The sequence below is a fragment of the Globicephala melas genome, chromosome X (genome assembly GCF_963455315.2).
Source record: "Globicephala melas chromosome X, mGloMel1.2, whole genome shotgun sequence".
Taxonomy (NCBI): domain Eukaryota; kingdom Metazoa; phylum Chordata; class Mammalia; order Artiodactyla; family Delphinidae; genus Globicephala; species Globicephala melas.
Genome location: NC_083335.1, coordinates 88,396,755 through 88,416,415, shown reverse-complemented (window position 1 = coordinate 88,416,415; position 19,661 = coordinate 88,396,755). Strand labels below are relative to the sequence as shown.

Below are 19,661 nucleotides of genomic sequence, written 5' to 3'. Positions count from 1 at the left end.
CTTGGAAGGGATTAACAAGAGAAAACCAGCTAGGCGTGGCCACCTTTGGTGTCAGAGGGGTCCAGCTTTCAGCGGTAGCAAAGGACACAAGGTTGCCAAAAGTGGTGGCAGTGATGGTTGTGGTAAAATCAAGTTCTTGGCAGCAGCGCAAATGTAGCAACGAGTGTGGGTGGTGCAGTAGGAACAGAGGCCATTTTCTCATCAGACAAGTTCTACAGCCCAGTTCTGGGCACTGTTCCTAGAACTGAGCCTCAAGCTTGTTGCTCCAGCCCTTCCAAAGATACTGTGAACCACCCAGGATCCTTTTTAAAAATTCCTTTTCTGCTTAACTAGCCAGAGAGGATTCTGCTTTTTAAAAACTAAGCCCTCACCAGTACAAACAACACCATCAGGCAGTGACAGAATCAAATCAAAGATCTCGGTCTCTTTGATTCCCAGGCCAGCATTTTTTCTATGACATCACATTTATTTATATTTAATGCTTTTAGGAAGGTTCAAAATGCTGTTTTCAAAAATGTATGCTGAGGCTCGTATCTCAAAGATATGGTATGGACACTGTCAAAGTGTCTATTTGGTTCAAGATGAGAGTACATGTTTGAGTGCTTTTGGAATTTGTCTTGGTTTTTCCTTCTGTTCACATAGATTCATAGACTAGTGGCTTCCTTAAAAGATGTTAGTTAGGCTTACAATAAAAACACCAATGTACACAGAGTTTTTCAAAAAAAGATAGAGCAAAACCACATAAAAGGAGAGATAACTGTCTGAGATAAATCAGGATGAGATCATTACAATTTTCTGAGCACTAAATTTATAATCTTCTTCCTTGAAGTAAAGGACAGTAACGGGGTGGATTATATTAATGTTTCCCAACCTTGGTCCACCAACGGTGATGTTTATTTTCCACCTTCATGGCCTCCAAGTTTTTAAAGGGCTTCTTCCAACCTCATTTATTAAAGAATGCTTTCAATGACCTCATCAAGAGTAAATACAGAACTTACTGAAATATCGAAAACAGGACATAGATTCCTACTACTATTTTCAGTGACTATTTCAAACTATTCCAACTATTGGGATAAAGGGTTTTCATTTTCTAGTGTCCGCTGCGCACTACAGTGTGCTACAATAAGAACTTAACATACGTCATCAGATTTATTCATCACAACAGCTCTATGCAGTAGGTATTATTACCATCCCCATTTTGTAGGTGAAAACATTGCTCAGCAACTTACTCAAGGCCACCAAGCTGACGAACGGCAGAGCTGAGATTTGGATGCAAGCCTACAAGTCTAAAATTGAATCTGTTTACTACATTATACTACCTCTCTCAGGAAGAATTTTAAGTTTACAAGAACGAAAATTTCCTCGAGGCTGTAAATCTTGGAATTTATTACATCGATGCTCACAGGAAATCTCCTGATCCCACAGTTGATAATGGGGGTCTGAGGAAGAATGGTGTAATAATTCACTACATTCACTGAGGCCTGAGACACGGGGTGCTGGAGGTATCTAGGAAAGACTCCAGGGTGAACCGGGCATGTGCCCTGCCCTTGGAAAAGAGGTGAGCACTGAGCACACAGAAAACCAAAATACATGCAGGCTACATGGGGCGGGTGTCATCTCTGATGGAGAGATCAAGGCTCGGGGAGGTGGCCGGAGGGAGGGGCTGGCCACGTCTTCCCTGGCACAGGGCCCTCGCTGCTGCTGTCGCCTAGGGTTCTGAGTCCAGGGCCCCCATCAGGAAGCCTCACCCTGCCCATGTTCCCAACTGCACGAAACACTAGCCCTGCCAAGCCTAGTCCCTGCCTGGCTCCCTGCTGAAACCTGCCCGTCAGGTATCGAGGCTCTGAGAAAGGCTCTCTGCACTTTCTTCGATAACAATTCATGGCTGTCACAGGCCAATCTGACAGACCGTGAAAAAAGTGTCCCAGAGAAATAGGTCCAGCCTAGAGGCAGAGCCAGCTAGCCCCACAAGGCAGAAGAGAAACACTCCCTCCCAAAACTGCCCTCTGTTTCCACCTGCCCCTGCATTCCTTCAGGTCAATTTTGAGGCAAATATCTCAGGAAGGCCCACAAGTTAATCCAGTAATCCATTATCAACCACGGCACCTTATGCAGAGATAGTTTATTAGCTCCTGCCCGCAAGGTTTCCCTGAGAAGCGGTGCAAATCTCTGAGGAGAAAGAAAATGCCCGGGGCTTGGACTGCGGCCCAAAGCAGCAAGCCTGAGCTCTGAGGTGCCAGGTACATACTGAGAGGGCCAGGTATGTAAGCAGGGGAGAAAATGAGGGCCACAGAGGTGAAGCCCAGAGGCCTACACTGCAGTCCTGCCTCTGCCCGCCCACTCTACTACTTCGATGCACAAATTTGAAAAGGGAACATTTTACAAGTGTATTCATAAACCTACAGAATGTTTCACAATGTCAGCGCCTAGAAGGGGCCTTAGAGACCATTATATGGACCGAAGAGTGAGGTGTAGGTAGGTGAAGTGAGTTGCCCAAGTCACTTGACTTGGGAGAGTCGGGACTAGCTCTCCCTGACTTCCCTACAGTCAGAGACAGATTTCCCTTCCCCAGAGCAAGGTAATCAATTATTTACTTGTTTGATGCAAACTTTAGACAGAATGTTCCTTGGGAAATAGGACCATTCATTAAATTATTCAACGAACACCTACTGTACTTGGCGGGAGCCAATTGTGGAGGCAGGGAAATAAGCGAATAACTCAACACGGGCTACCAGTGGATAATACAGGAAAAGCATTTAGCACGATGTATGGTCCACAGTAAGTGCTCAATAAACGGTGACTTCTCCAAAAGAATAATTCGAGTGAGATGGAAATAAGGGAAGAGATGGAGGCAAGGGTCAGATCATGACCAAACTCACATGTAACACTAAAAGGTTGGGATTTACCCTAGAGCAAAGGAACGACACGATCAGATTTTAGGGAGGTCACTCTGGCACAGCTTTGGAGGATGAGTGTTAAGACGAGGAGTCCAGGTGAACAGATGAAAAGCTGAACTGCAACAGTGAAGCTAGAGATGGAGAGAGGTAGTTTAAGAAGTGCAATTTCAAGAGGGTGGGAGAGGTCCAGATAGGGGAAAGACAAGGTAGACCCTGGCCCAGGCCCTGGGGACAAGTATGGTGGCCTTTACCAAGACAGGGTCCCCGGCTACAACTTTATGGGAAAGAAAAAGAGGTCAATTTAGGGAAAGTTATTTGGGGATGCCTTAGGGACATCCAAAGGGGAGATGTCTCGGAGGCATTCGTACTTCCAGATTTATAATTCAGGAAAACGGTCTGAGCAGGAGGAACTAAATGGAGAACTCAGCCTTTAGCTGACAGCCAAAGCAGTGGGGGCTGGATAAAATGCAGCCACTCAACAAATATTCACACCCAGGCACTGTGAAAAGTGATAAACTTAAAGCAAAAAACAAGAAAGAGAAGGTCCTTGCCCTCAAAGAGGTTACGTTCTGGTGAGAGGAGCTAGAATATACACTCATACATACTTACAGAAATAAAAGAACAATATTAGCTGGTAAAAGCTCCAAGCACAGAATTAAATTAGGATGTGGTGTGATCGCAACTGACTATGTACTTTCTTTGCCTTTGCCCAGGAAAGAACGTGAAGAGCAAAAAAGAGGGCTGAAGACCATGACCCACAGATGGCGCAGTGCCCGACACCAAGCATATCACACGGACCAGGACCTCTTGACGCCTCTTCTGCACTCTCATCTGGAGACAGAACCCCCAAGAATAATCCTAGCATCTCATTATTCCATTCAGGAACTGTGATATGTAGTGAGCCCAGCACGAGGTGCCAGGTTTAGGCACCCTAAAGGACCCTGCTCCTCAGAAAGCTCACATTCTAATAGGAGGCACACACACACTTAAATAAACTTAACTGCAAGTTGTGCTAAGTGCTATGAAAGATATAAACAAGGGGCTAAGAAAAACAGTGAGTGATCTACTTTAGGTAGACTAGAAAGAAATCCCCTAGGAGGAAGCAGCATCTACAATGAGTCCCAGGGTTTGCCGCGAAAAGGATGGTGGTGTGGACGTTCTGAGCAGAGAGAACTGCGTGTGCATAGGCTTGGAGGAGGGAAAGAGCTTGACGTGTTTGAGAAAGCAAGTGACTGACGGTCAGCAAGGCCAGAGGACAGAGCTGGAGGAAAAGAAGTGATGACACTGGAAATCCAGAGTTGCATCGCTCAAGGCCCTGCCGGCTGCAATAAAACGTTTGCATCTTATTGGAAGCCACTGAAGGGTTTTTCAGACCAGGTACAGCCTGATCTGATTTCTGTCTTAAGGAATTTCTGGCCAGGAGAGGGCCTAAATATTGGGAGGTAGTTTTTTCTGATCATCTTTCTGAGCCTTGAGGTCACCCTGCAATCACACAGTGTGGCCATCCTTTATTCCGCCCACAATTAGGGTCAGGCCGCAAAGCAACTCTTCCTCCTTGGATCTCCTGCCTGGCCTAAGTGCTTCCCCCAAAGCCCCATAAACTTACTAAAGTGTTTCCAATAGACACTGCTAGAGTACTAGGAGAATGGACGCTTTTGTAAAAGAACACAAAATAATAAAACGAAACCACTCCCTCATTTCTGATGGAAATTTGCTTTCCCCTCCACTGCTTTCCATTAGTCCATGGCCTGAGCAATTGTCTCTGCTCTTTACCCTGTCTCCATTATTTTCCAAGAGGCCATGAACATGTGTACTGCTATGAACGATAACAAAGAACTATAAATTCTTATTGATCCCAGAAGCTCGGGAATTCTAAACAATAAAAATATGTCCTCTGACTGCTGCTCTCAAAAGAATATTTTGGAGGCACAGAAGAGGTTTGTTGAAATAACAAATGAGCTCTGGGGACACTCTGGGCCAAATGGAGGGCTCGGGTCACCAGGTATTGATGCAAGAGGCAACTTCAGACACAAAGTTAGAAAGACCTCCCTGCCACCCTCTCCTGGGCTCACGTCTTCATTTCTCAGCCACATCTTGACTGTATCAAGCTGAGTTTCCTATGTAGCTTTCAGCCACTATTGTTTTTAGGAGCCAGCATTCTCAGCCTAAAGAGAAAGTCCCCTTTGTCCTCCATCTGTGATTTAATTTACATTCTCCTGAACGCTCCATTCACTTTGTTTTCAGGCTAAGAAGTCTCACAATTGTACCAGACCCTGAATTTGAATTTCCCTGTGTTTCTGCTGTTTGGAAATTTGCCTAGGTCAGTCACTGGACAGTCCTAGAATTCAGCTTAACCTTAGAGAAAATCTTCATTGTTCATGATTTCTCATAATACTTCTAACCTCTGTCATATATTTTCCCCTTGATTTCTACATTTTTGTGTCTTTCAAGATACATACGTGTGTGAGCGCACATACACACAGATGCATACATAGCACCTTTCCTCTGATAACTGCCGAACTTTCCACTATCTTTTCCAACTGGATCGCATTCCTAAGGAGATGTCCCTCCTAGATTCCTCAGATTTCAGAGGGGTGCTCTTAGCTGCACTGCTTTCAGCCTTTCTCATTCAGATGCAGCCTTCCTGGCATTCCCCTGATCCTTCAATGCCCCGCATGATTCATAAGACAATGTGCCCAACTGACTTACTATGCCTTTGCCTCTCTGTTCTCCCCTAGGAACTTCTTTTATATGCAAATGCATAAAATTTACTAGAAATGGGCAAAACTTGACCACAAAGTAATACGAATGTAAAGAAATACCAATTCCTAGTAAAAAAAAAAAAGTATGTAGGGAATTAATGAAGAAAGAAACACTAGGGAAGAAATTGTTCTTTCTGTTCTTTGGACAATCTTGAGGAGAAAACAGATTACTGCTAGCAGAATATGGCTTACCTGAATGTATTATAAGCCACCATCTTCGTGTGCATGCAATCAGCAGCTGTAAACACCTGCTTGAGATCTCTGGATTGTGATTCTTCTTGTTTTATCTTTTGTAGGGCAAGTTCAATGTTGCTCATAAGAAACTGGAAAGGAGAAGAGAAAGGTATTTAAGATAGGGGGTCCAATCTTCCTGGTGGCCAGCAAAGAGACTTCATACTGTGAACCTTGACTTAGCTGGCTATGTCTTTCCATAGAGACCAACACAGAGAAGACATGACCAGATTTCTTCAGCTATGGCTCTAGGACAAGAAGCGACATTAGCACAGGGCCAGATCTGAGAGAAATGCACTTAAGGGACAGTGCGCCACAGGAATCAGAAAAGAACCACTACTCCGACCTCAGCCTCCTCCCTTTAACCCTTAGACATTGACCCAACATGTTGGGAGACCCTAATGGAGAGCATGGGGATTCAAAATTGAATAAATGGACCCCCATCTTCCCCAGATCTTTAGAGTGCGCCCCCAGAACTGTCAGCCACCAGGTGATACACGCACGGCAGTCCCCTTACACTCACTCTCCAGGCAGCCCCCAGTTCCTGTCTCCTACACTGTGATTTGGCTTCTGACTCTGTAAGAATACTTCTTATTCAGTCCACTAAAGCATAAGCTTGTAAATAACTACAGCAAAGAACTAGAAAAGGAGAAGACTAAATACAAAAAGAAAAACATTGATGGTAACTTAGAATAAAGTTCATCTCTGCCCCGGGAAGGGGGAGGCATTCCCTCCCTTTTTTGCATTTCCTTTAATCTGTTTCCATGATAGGATCTATTAGCTCTTTTGAAAAGACTCCTCGGACTGATATTAATCTTTCTCTGCTTAGAATGTCTTTGTTAAGGGTAGTTTTAAGATAATGCAGTTTTCACTTGGGATGCTGATACTAGATAATGTCCTACGCTGCTTTTATCTTTCTGAAAGGAGAAGAGCCCTTTATGTCTCATATATACATGAGATATATGTGTGCGTGTGTGCCTGTGTGTGTGTGTGTATTCATGCTATATATTTTTTATATTAAAGTACAGGTTTGCACTGTGTTTGCAAATGGAGCTCTAGTTACAATAGCTGTTGTAAATTGTACACCGACTGAGCTTGCTATGGGGCACACAGAGATAAGCACTCAAAACATTTTCGCATCCAGTCTTCATAGTAACTCTCTGAAATAGGCACTGTTGGTACTCCCATTTTACAGATGTGGAAAACAAAGCTCAGGGAAGATACACGTCTAAGGCCCCTCAGCTTTTAAGGAGTCAGGTTTCCTAGCCAAGCCTGCTGGTCTCCAGGAATCTAACTGCCCTATTATTGAGTCTCTCACCTGACTTCAGTGCTTTTGAAGAGCTACTGGCTCTTGGTGTCACGCTAACCCAAGTTCCTAACGCTGCAAATGAAGAGATGGTGTGGCAGCCCCAGAGGGCGCTGCCCAGGCCTGCCCTCAAGAGGGACCACGCAGAGAAGAGCACTGTTAGCGGACAGCCCCCAGCTGCTGCACCTTCGTGATCACTGCAGCGCTGCAGAGACCCCACGGAGGCCACACTCTCCCCAGACTCTTACCATCCAGTGACTGAGCAGAAAGGAGGCACCAGAGCTGGGCCATTCCTGCCTGACATGGGATTTCTCTGATAGCTAGTTTGCTCCAGGGCTCCCCATTGGTCTGGTGCAGACTTTCTCAGAGCTATGCTGTGTCTGAGGCTCTTCCCACCCCATTCTTCTTCCTTCCCTCTCCTTTCTCAGGGATCAGACCGACATCCCAGTCTCCCCACCTACTCCTGTTCCCTCCCCCTTTATCCTTCATACGCATTTCCCCCAAGACATCTCTCGCATGTCTAAGTCTGTCTTGGTATCTGCTTCTCAGAGGACCCAAACTGATCCGGGTAACGTGCTATACACAGTGAGACTGATCTTAGCAACTTACCCCGAGCATTTTACATATAAATGAAATGGAATTGGTACTATATCTATATAAATGGCACATAAATATTATTATTTTCAGGCAGACTTTTTAAATACATCATTTCTAGATAGATTCTTCAATAGTAGGCAATGGTTCTGAAATATACGTGTTTGCACACCAGACTAGTCCACACTTAAAAATCAAGATTTTGTCAACATGTTATTTTTACTGAACGGCACTGCCATAATGGAACTTTTAGTGATAGTACCCACGTGCCATACTATTGCAAATGAAAAAACTCTTGGCGCTCACTGTTGCCAATTTGTCCTTGGATTCCCATTTAGGCCTCAGGTGGCTCCTGTTATGGGAAGCTGCAATCCCAGCAACTATCAGGTTCCCTTGGGGTTTCTGTTTGTTTAGGTCTTGGCCTTCTCTGCAGGCCTGTGCCAATTAACTGGGACAGCACAGTGTGTGGTACCAGATTGTCTTCCTTTCCGATCATTGCTGAATTTTTTTCTGAAAACATTGTTAGTGTCAGCAGAAAACCCAGGAAACTTGATTCAACCTTGGGCCTGCCTCCTGCCTGTGCCTGGCATCCATGATGCTGGGCAGTGGAAAACCCAGCATATAAACAGAGGAGACCAGGCCCTGGCCTCTGTGACGGGACCTGTGGCCAAGTCGTGCAGATCCATTATTCATGCCCACATGTGTGAAAGCACAATGTAAAACTGGTGGCGAGATGAAGAAGAAAAGGCCTGGAGTAAGAAAAACACAGACTGCAGAGTGCTGAGAGGTGAGTCAAGAATTATACCAAGTGAGTTCACCTTATCTGAATTCCTCTCCATGTAGTTTAAGGTATACACATCAGCACTGACCAAAAGAAATAGGTAGCCATTCACGTTCACTTTGGCTCCAACATATAGCTCCTCAGCCTTGATATATTCTGAGAGTTTACTTTTAAAGACTTCTTGTCCAGGCTTCTTAACACGAATTCTTTTTAAGAACATCCCACCAGTATTCCCTATAGAAAAAGAGAAAAAAAGTTACTGAGTAGGTCTTGTTCTTAAAAGAACCGTACAGGGCTTCCCTGGTGGCGCAGTGGTTAACAATCCGCCTGCCAATGCAGGGGACACGGGTTCGAGCCCTGGTCCGGGAAGATTCCACATGCCGTGGAGCAACTAAGCCCGTGCGCCACAACTACTGAGCCTGCGTTCTAGAGCCCGCGAGTCACAACGACTGAGCCCGTGTGCCACAACTACTGAAGCCCGCACGCCTAGAGCCCGTGCTCTGCAACAAGAGAAGCCACAGCAATGAGAAGCCTGTGCATCGCAACGAAGACTAGCCCCTGCTTGCTGCAACCAGAGAAAAACCCCACGTGCAGCAAGGAAGACCTAACGCAGCCAAAAATCAAACAAATTAAATAAATGACTTAAAAAAAAAAAGAACAGTACAACTTGCCTTTAGAGTTACTTCATGCTCAAACACAGACCATACAACTTAGCTGTGAACTTGTGAACTCATACTGTGTATAGTACTTAAGGGAAGAATGAGGCAGTGGGTGAAGAAATGAGACTTCCTAGATGAGTGTGTAAAGAAGAAAAGTGGCATGGCATTCCAGCCTTTTCTTTTCTCGCCCCAGTCCAAACACTTAAATAAACACTTAGCGAGGACTTGCTATATGCCCAGCAGCATCCTGGAAACTGGGACATCAGGAACATCTTTAGAGCCTGCCTGAACAGTACCAGGTAGAAAATTTCTCACCTGAGCTTATCTCCACCTATTTGTCCTTATACTTCTGGTGACATACAGATGAAATGTAAGACGCACTATTTCCGGAAAGGAGCTTACTTAATTATTTGAAGATTAACTACGGGAGTCCCCTGAACTCTTTTTTTCTACAGGCAAAATATATTTGCTTCTTTTAGCGATGCCTCATTTTTCTTACTTTCCAGAATTCTCACCATTTCCTCTGCTCTTTTCTGGGTATTATTTGGTTTTTGAGCTCTTGGAAAGCAGTGAGCAGAGTTGAATGTGGGACTCCATTACCTTCTAACCGAAAATGAACTGAAATCTTCAAAGCTGAGACCAGATGAGCTTTGGGGATCAGCTTCATCACACTCCTACCACTTGCAGAAACCAGGGGTGGTGGAAAGACATAGCCTTTGCAGCCAAACAGAGCTGGAGTCCCTCCTGGCTCTGTCACTTGCTTGCTGGATGATCTTTAGGAGTCATTTAACCTCTCTGAACCCCTCTGAGTTCTCATTGGTAAATGGGAATAATATTTGTGGGGGGCCATGAAAATGTACTTCTCAGATTGCCTGCTGTGGGGAACAAAGTTGAGAGAAGGCTCCAACTGCTATGTTCTGAAATCCATCCCCAGATTTGTGCCGAGGTCATGCTTCCCAGAGGCTGCTGCCAACACACGACTGAGCAAGGCAGGGATACTAAGGCAGGCCCATTCCTGCAAGATGGGAGCTCCTCCGACTGGTGACTTTGGCCCCAGGACTCCCAGTCAGCCTTGGCAAAACTTTCTCAGAGTTTCACTGCAGTCACCATTCCCTTTTCACCTTCCCCTTTTTCCCTTTCCTCTGTCCTTCACAGGAATCAGACATGCCCTTCAGTCTGATGGCTCTCCTGGCCTCTTCTGGCTCCTGCCACATTTTCCCTCACCAGCATTTCCCCTAATAAATCTCTTGTACATTTAATCTCATCTTGGGGTTTGCCTCTTGGAGGACCTGAACTAACACAAAACGTAACCTCATAAAGATCTTCTAAGTATAATAGTAGGTACTCAATCAGGACTGCTATTATTACCAGCAAGCTTATAGTTGACTGCCGTCACCCTTTCTGTTTTATGAATGCTGCAATTGGTTTGGCCATATTGTCCCCATTCTAGATGTAGAGAGTTGATTTTTTGACCTTCAAGAGCATGACTTTATATTCATCCCTATTTGATTTCATATTCTAAGATTTGACTCATTATTCAAATCACCGTGGACCCTGACTTAGTTATACAAATTATTCATTATTCATTGGTGTGCTGAGTGGCTCATACCAGCTCATAAGGGCTGGTTGTTAAATTTTCAAGGGATTTTGCAAGCCAGTTGTTAAAACTGTTGGTTGCTTGAAATTGGCCATGGTTTGGGTACTTGCATCATGGAAATTGACAAACAGTACAAAATAGAGCTTTTAAAATTTTTTCAGAGAGCCGGTTAACCAGCACACCATTGATTATTCTTCTCAAACGTGTGTCTTTGGCACAGATAAAAATGTTGAACGTGTTGGGACAAAGAAGAGAACCCTACAGTTCCATAATTCGTTAAGTCAAAATCAATGGCTCTCTTCAGCAATGGCCATCCTATCAGTCTACTGCAGAGAGGCACTCCGTGGGCCCTGCAGCTGGAACCTTGGCAGCAGCCTCAACAGCCGGAGGGAAATAGACTCTGAAGATTAAATTTGTTAATCTGGGATTCTTGTCCTAGAACTAGACAAAAATTTCGTATGTGGTACTATCAAGAATACACAGTTCTTCTTGTCTTGCTAGCTGTGCATGGAACTGGTGGTAGCCAGACCATGATTTTGAAGCCGCTGGATTCCACAGAGGTGCCTCAGAAGCCACGGAGGAAGTAGGGAGAGTGTCCAAAAGGAGATGTCCCAAGTCCCCCAGTCCTGAGCCAACCAAAACTGTTCCTCTTTTATCATTTTATATGCCTGGGTTCGCATTTAAGAGATCTTTGTAAAATGAACTTTAGTGGTTAAAAAAAAAAATGAAAGCCACTCTCTTAGATCATCTAGGCTATAAAAATCAGACCACAGTCCCTTTCAACATGAAGAGACAGTTAATTATTCTGAGGAAACTGCTATGAGACGTATGTCTCTTACCTGAATTCCTCTCCATAGGTTCAAACACTGAAATTGTGTCATCACTGAGAAAATATGAAATAGCAAACGTCCCTTCCACATCGGCACATTTGTGTGTGATTAGTTTTGCAAAAAAACCGGAGTGTATTGCTTATGTTGCTGTAGCTAAATGGAAGAAAAACGAGGGTTATAGCATTATACAAGTAATCTTCCACATATTATGCGTGTAAAAAAACCTGCAAGAGGTATGCTATGTTTTTTTATTGAGATGTAATTGACATATAACATTATATTAGCTTCAGGTATACAACACAATGATCTGATATTTGTATATATTGTGAAATGATCACCACAATAAGTCTAGTTAATACCCGTCACCACACTTAGTCACAAAAATTTTTTTCTTGTCATGATAGCTTTTAAGATCTATTCTCTCAGCAACTTTGAAATACGAACTATAGTATTATTAACTATAGTCATCATGCTATACATTACAACCCCGTGACTTATTTTTTTTATAACTGGAAGTTTGTACCTTTGACCCCCTTTACCCATTTCACCCACCTCCCATCCCCCAGGTGCGCTATGGTTTTAAGATAGTAGCATAAACTCTCAGAGGTTGAAAAAGTTCTACCATCTTCTTACTAAGGCTCTAAATCTATATGCAGAGGCATTTTCTCAGTTTATTAAAATATCTCTTATTCTTTTGATGTCCAGGGTAACACATTGGGAAAATGTACCCAAAACAGATGTCATAAACACACTGCTCAAACCATCTGCATTACATGGTTGTTCCCTACTCACGAGGCTGGTCAACAATCACAATCATGTCAGCAAAAGAAGCACAGCACCTGGGCCTCACTGCCTGAGTAGGCCAGAGGCTGCGCTCTGCTGGTGCCTAGAGCCACCTCCCCATTGCACTGCCCACTTTCTCATGCCCATTCCTCTTCTTTCTTCAAACCCCACATCGTCTCCTCGCTGAGTCACTCTCCCAGTTCCCCAGCAGCCCCCTAACTCCCTTCAAGGGAAAATTTACCTTTTCCCTTTCAAATGCTATATTAAACATGATAGACCTGCCTTTCATAACACTTATCACCCGTATCATAAGTCACCATTACTTACAAGTCTGTTTTCTGAAAGCAAGGACTGCATCTTATTAATCATTGTCTAAGACAACATTTTTTACATTCTAAGTGCTCAAATATTTGTAGAAAGTTTTTATAAGATCCGTATAGATTGGAATTTGCACTTAGAATTCTGTGCGTGAATAGTCTAGAAGAATAAAGATGGGATCGAGTTCTAGAATCAGAAGTTCCCAAAATCGATTGCCTGGTCTTGGAAGAAATTTATTTATGGTCTGCCAGCAGAAGCATGTCTGTGGATATCAGCTAGTGAAAAGTGGACCTCATGACAAATACTGAACCCTTTGGGAGGTCTCCGATAATCAAAATCATTACCCCAAGGAGGCAGAGAGTAAAATAAACCATGTACTTCATCCCTTCCCTGTCACAACTCTAAGCAGAGAGGTCCTCACTTTCAGTCTCGTACGCTGAAATTCATTCTTTCCTTGTGATCACACTGATTTAAAAACAAACAAACAAGAACACTTATTTGTGATTTGCAGAGGCAGAAGGTGCTTTTCTCTGCTCCTTTCTTTGATTGTCCAGGGAAGGAGGGCTGAAAAAGCATGGTGCCATGATTCATAGCTTGAGGCCTCAAGTGAGATGGGAAGTAGCAATCTGGAAGGCTACCCCCAGGGCAGCCCTGGCAAAACAGCCAGATCTCCATAGTTGTTTTCTTAGTCCCTAGTTTCCCAGGCGTCAGGCAGACCTCATACAGCATAGGGGAGGAGGGCAGCTATACCTTCTCAACCATCTTCTCTGGTACATAATTGGATTTAAAAGTAACAAACAGATTTGGTAATCCCCTCTCATGAAAGACCCATACTTTTACAGATGCCTGAAATATCATTCAAACAACTGAATGAGGTCTAATGTCAGGCCAAATGAATACAACTGCAAATTTAGCTTCTTAGAACTTACATAAATGTATAAGAGTGTATGTTAAGTATGGATTTTTCATGTTTAATATGCCCTTTTTTTTTAACCTAATTCTAGTGTTCTAGACAGCTTATCAATCAGGAATATAATCTACTCAAACAAAATCTTTAGACCAGTCATTCACAAACTTTGTCATGTATGAAAGTCACCTGGGAGCTTGTTAAATATACAGAATCCAGAGTCCTACCCCCAGAGGTATGGATTCAGTAGTTAGCTTGCAGCTCCAGAAACCTGCATTTTTAATAAGCTCCCCAGGAGATTCTGATGAAGTCATCCCCAGAGCACACTTTGAAAAACACTTGCAAGTAGCTTCAGACATTTGCTTGGCTAATAAGCTAATCATCAAACTTTTCTAAACACTCTTTTTATCACAATATGCCCAGCACTCAAAAAAATTTTAGCATTTTCCCTGCTTCTGATCATACCACCTATACTGCTCAATCTGGCTTCCTGGGCCATTGATAGTCAGGTTCAAATACCTACACATACAGCTATTTGTCATGACTGCCAATGACACACTCTCTACTCAAGTCACACAAGCCACTTCACTTAGTGCCCCACACTGTGCTTGTTTCTACTTCCAGGCCTTCGCTTGGTGTCATCCCCTCCCCCAGGGTACACCCTCATCCTGTCCTATGCCTGTCCAGAGTCCTGTCCATCCATTTGGGCCCCAATCAGTAGAGCTCTCTTTGACCATGGCTGCCCACCCAGCTGACCACCTATTCACGCCTCCTGCACCGACCATTATGCGTGGCACCCAATTTAGCACTGTACAGACTTGTATTCTTGACTGGTTTTTTAAAATGTGTTTACTGAATACCGTTGTCTCAAAACAAATGATAAATTCCTAGGTCCAGCCATGTCTTAACTTTTTCTACACACAGCCCAGAGTTATCTATAATCACTGTCTTGACTTCTTCTCCCATTCTCTCTTAAATCCACTTCCATTAGGTTAGCTCTACCTAAACTACCCTTGTCAAGGTCAACAATGATCTATCTCCACAATGCCAATTCCAATGGACTTCCAATTCCATTTTTGCGTCTAACTTGACCAATCAGCAGCAATTGGTACAAATGATCACTCCTTCTTCCATGACATTCTTGCTTCACTTGGCTTCCAGGATCCTGTATTTTCTCTTGGTTTTGCTCCTACCTCCTTGCTTATTCCTTTTCAGTATCCTTTGCTGGTTCCTCTTCTTTTCCTCAATCTCTTTATTTGGGGTGTCCTGGGGATAACAAGGAATAACTTGGTCATCCACTTCTCTGTGTATATTCACTCCTTTGGTGATCTCCTCTAGTCTCAGGCTTTAAATACTACCTACATGCTGATGATTTCCAAAGTTCTATCTCTAGCTCAGACCTCTCTCCCGGAACCCAGACTCGTATATCCAATGGCCAACTTAACATCTCTACTTGACATCTGACATCTCAAACTTAACTTGTTCCAAAACTGAACTTCTGCTCTTGCCCCAAACCTACTCTAACTATAGTCTTTCCCGTCTCACTACATGGCAACTCCATCTTTCTAGTTGGAGAAATCTTGGGAGTCATCTGTATCTCCTCTCTTCTTTCACACCTCATATCCAATCTGCCAGGAAATCCTATTGGCACAACCTTCAAAATATTTCCAGAATCTGCTATATCTCATCATTTTCATGGTACTCGCCCTCATGAAGCCATCATAACTTTTCTCTTGGACTACTGCAGTAGCCTCTTAACTGGTCTTTACTTCCACCATTGCCCTTCTACAGTCTTTGCTCAACACTGCATCTGCAGTCATTCTTTTAATATGTAAATCAGATCAAGTCACTCTTCTTCTGCTCAAATCTCCCAATGAGTCGCCTTATCACTTGAAGTCAAAAGAATCCTGACAATGGTCTGCAAGGCCCTATGTTATCAGATCGCCCATTACTTCTCTTAATCTGTCTACTCTGCCCATTACTCATCTGTTCTATCCTTGTCAGCCTCCTGCCTGTTCCTTGTGCATCCCAAGCCTGCTCCTTGCTCAGGGTCTTTACACTGACTGTTCCTTCTGCCTAGAACATGTTTCCTCTCCTCAGTAAAGTCCATCCAGACCACACCGCTTAAAATTGAAACCAGGGGTGCTCTTCAGGCCCACATTCCAAGTCCCCTTTATTCTTTTCATAGCTACCTTCTTTATTTTTTCCATGACACTTTAATACCTTCTATATACTACAGAATGTACTTATGTATTACCTTAATTGTTTACTATCTGCCTCCCCAGCTAGAATGTAAGTTCTATGAGGGCAGGGCTTTGTATCTGTTTTGTTCACTGATGTGTCCCAAGATCAGTGCTCAGCACATAGTGGGTACTCAGTAAATATTCGCTGACTAAGAAAATGAATGGCTCACCCAGGGCTACATACCTGCTGAGGACCTTAAAGATAGCTATAGCTATAGTCTTATGGTTAGAAGAGACATGAAGGCTTATTATTATTGATGGGGAAAACTTGTTTAAAGAGGAAAAAAAAATGACTGATGGAGACAACAGATGAACAATATCTGAAACAGTCAGAGATTAAGATTAAACCGTGAATTTTTAGATGCTATATGATTATGAATAGCACAAGTCTGGGATAATAGCCTTCCTGGTAGGAAGTCATCCGTCTCTTCTAACCATCATTAAGAACTAAAAGGGTGAATGTTCATTCTATTTACTCACTTATTCATCATTCGTCCTCTTACGGACAAAATATCTATTGAACCCTAAGTACATAGCCAACACTGTTCTAACTCTAAGAGAAGCAAAAAAGCCAGTCCCTGCCCTCACGGAGCGCTTGGTCTCGATATAAACTAGTAATTGCCACACACCGTGATAAGTACAGATTCTGGGGCAAGAAAGGTGAACTCTAGGAGTCAGACTTCCCTGTGTTCAAATCCTACTTCAACTAAAAATTAGCTGTATGAGCTTGGGCAAATTGTATAGCCTCTCTGAGCCTCAATTTCCTCATGTGAAGAATGGGTACAATAATATTACCGACTTTATGAAGTTGTTTTGAGGATTAAATGAGATCAAGTATTGTAGTTAGCATACCATAACCATAAACTGCTTTTTATCAGTAATATTATTATTGTTAGAGGTATGATCAGCAGAGTATTGTGAGCACACAGAGAACAAAGTACCTAATTCAGCCAGGTGCAGTGAGAAGGATATTCTTCTGGTTTTCCCAAGTCAGACTAGAAAATCTGCCCAGCAGGCCACCACAGAGAATTTTTACCCAGACAAAAAAGGTCTTCATTCCATCAAAAACCTCATACGCTTTAACTTGAAACTATCTCCTCCAATGTCTCACAGTAGATCACCATTAACCTCATACAACAATAAGCGGCCAGTACATTTTTAATAGCAATATATATATAATCAATATATGTCATGTACTATTGCACGTCTCAATTCACGGTTTATTTATTTGCATTAAGAAACTGTTCTTTGTATGCTTTGTGAGATCATCTTCCTTAGGTTCTCACGGTTTTAAAACCTTGGGTTATTCAAACTCATGTATAAGTCTCCAGCTGAATGTGCCAGTTTCTATGGAAACAAGGTCACTGTGTGGGAGGAGCTTGAGGGAAGTGTATTCCTGGCACAGAACAAGCAGTGGACAGAATGAAAAGAAATTAGACCCATTCGTGCCTGTACCACCATCCTCTGGCCACAACAGCATGACAAGAACGTGGAATGCTGTCTACAGTCAGTGCTCTGTGGGCAAGTTGACATGGTGCAGACAGAAAGAGAGACTAAGGCAACTACCCACAAGGAAATCTTTTCCCCCTGGATTCCAGAAGTAACACACTGGATCGTGTTTCATCCTGTTTACTTATAAGAAAAATTCTCTCTCCTTTTACAATAGGGACATTCTTTCTGCCCACCTCCTTTGGTGGCTGCCCTTCAAAACAGCAGTTAGTGAAAAGTATCCATCAAAAGTCCCGCCCTCGAACTTCACTGTAAACACCGCTACCTATAAGGGAGGATGGAGTATGAGTTGGTGTCCCTCTTATATGATCGAAATCAGTGGTTCTCAAACCCTGGTGCCCATCACCAGAACCCCCTGGAAGTCTTGTTAAAACACAGTACCAGGCCCCACGCACAGAGATTGGGCCTTGATAGGTCTGGGGTGAAGCACGGGAATCTGTATTTCTAACCAGTGTGGAGGCCACACCTTAAGTAGCATCAACTCTGAAACTTAAAAACAAAACTCCCAAGTCCTTACAAATAAAAGATTATTTCTTAAAAGACAAAGGACATCGTGTCAGGGCAAAGGCAGCCTTTTAGACATTCTACACAATTCGTAACATATTTTCACCATGTTTACAGTTAGAGCAAAACTATTCTCTCCACCTCAAAATATTCTACAATGGTATCTGATGCCATTAAATTTTATCAAATTCAGGGTGCTGTCTTGTTCTTCTCCTCCTCCTGCTCTTACTCCATGTTCCCTTTATCATTTTTCTCCACAGGTTCTCCTGACCCACTATTTCCCTCATGCCAGGACTTCGGTGTTTAGCCCGCATCCTATTCAAGCATCTGCAACATTTCCCCACCACTCTTCTCCCCTGACTTCTTTCTCCAGGGCCTCCATTCTCTGAAGAAGCAAAAAGTAGCCATGGGCAGTGCTCACAGCTATACACATGACTCAGAGGCAGATTTTTCCTCATATATATTAGGAACACTTCTGAAAGTCCACCTTTTGAAATCATATTCCACCACACGAGCAAGCTATGGTTACTGAACTCAACCAAATCTCTCAAATTAAAACCACGTTAGTTGCCAAATAACATGCTAAAAAACACTTACAAATCACTGAAGCACTACAGCCTACGGGCCAAATACAGCCAGTCACCTGTTTTGGTATGGCCTATGAGCAAAGAATGATTTTTATATTTTTAAATGATTGAAAACAATCGAAAGAATAATATTTTGTGATATGTGAAAATCATATGAAATTCAAATGTCAGTGTCCATAAACAGTTTTATCGGAGTGTAGTTACATATTGTCTGTGGCTGTTTTCATGCTACAATGACAGAGCTAAGTGGTTGTGACAGAGGCCGCATGGTCTGCAAAGCAGAAAATATTTGCTACCTGACGCTTTAAGAAAAAGTTTGCTGACCCCTACTCTATACCATTTCTTAGGGACCATCTTGAGGAGATATATATATGGAAAGGCATATATATACACATATACATGGAAAGGCAATATAGATTGTGGATAATATGGCTTTAGTAGCTTCCAGATGACACATTAAAATAACCACTCAACGTGAGGGTGTGGAGAAAAGGGAACCCCTTGTGCACTGTTGGTGGGGATGTAAATTGGTGCAGTCACTGTGGAGAACAGTACGGAGGGTCCTCAAAAAACTAAAAATAGAACTACCATATCATCCAGCAATTTCACTTTTGGATATATATGCAAAGGAAATGAAATCACTGTCCCAAAAAGATATCTGCACCCCCATGTTCAATGCAGCATTATTTGCAATAGCTGAAAGAGAGAAACAATCTAAGTGTCTACTGACAGATGAATGGATAAATAAAAGCATATATATGTGTGTGTGTGTGTGTGTGTGTCTGTGTGTGTGTATACATATATCTATATTTATATAAGATACATACACACAATGAAATATTATTCAGCCATAGAAAAGAAGGAAATCCTGACATCTGCGACGGCATGGATGGACCTTGAGGATATTATGCTAAGTAAAATAAGTCAGACAGAGAAAGACAAATACTGCATGATCTCACTTATATGTAGATTATGTAGAATCTACAAAAACCAAATTCATAGAAACAGAGATCAGACTGGTGATTGCCAGAGGTGTGCGGAGCAGGGGAGAATTGGGTGAAGGTGACCAAAAGGTACTAACTTCCAGCTATAAGATAAATAAGTTCTGGGAACATAACATACAACATGATGACTAGAGTTAGTGCTAATGTAT

General features: G+C 42.9%; 1 protein-coding gene across 1 annotated transcript in view; it reads right to left on the bottom strand.

Annotated features, from left to right (window-relative positions):
• EFHC2 (EF-hand domain containing 2) overlaps positions 1 to 19,661 on the bottom strand; it is a 203,088-nt gene that overhangs the window by 78,265 nt on the left and 105,162 nt on the right. The window contains 4 exon segments of the mRNA XM_060292248.1: positions 5,852 to 5,982; positions 8,609 to 8,805; positions 11,667 to 11,781; positions 11,783 to 11,810. Coding sequence (XP_060148231.1) covers positions 5,852 to 5,982; positions 8,609 to 8,805; positions 11,667 to 11,781; positions 11,783 to 11,810 — 471 coding nt within the window.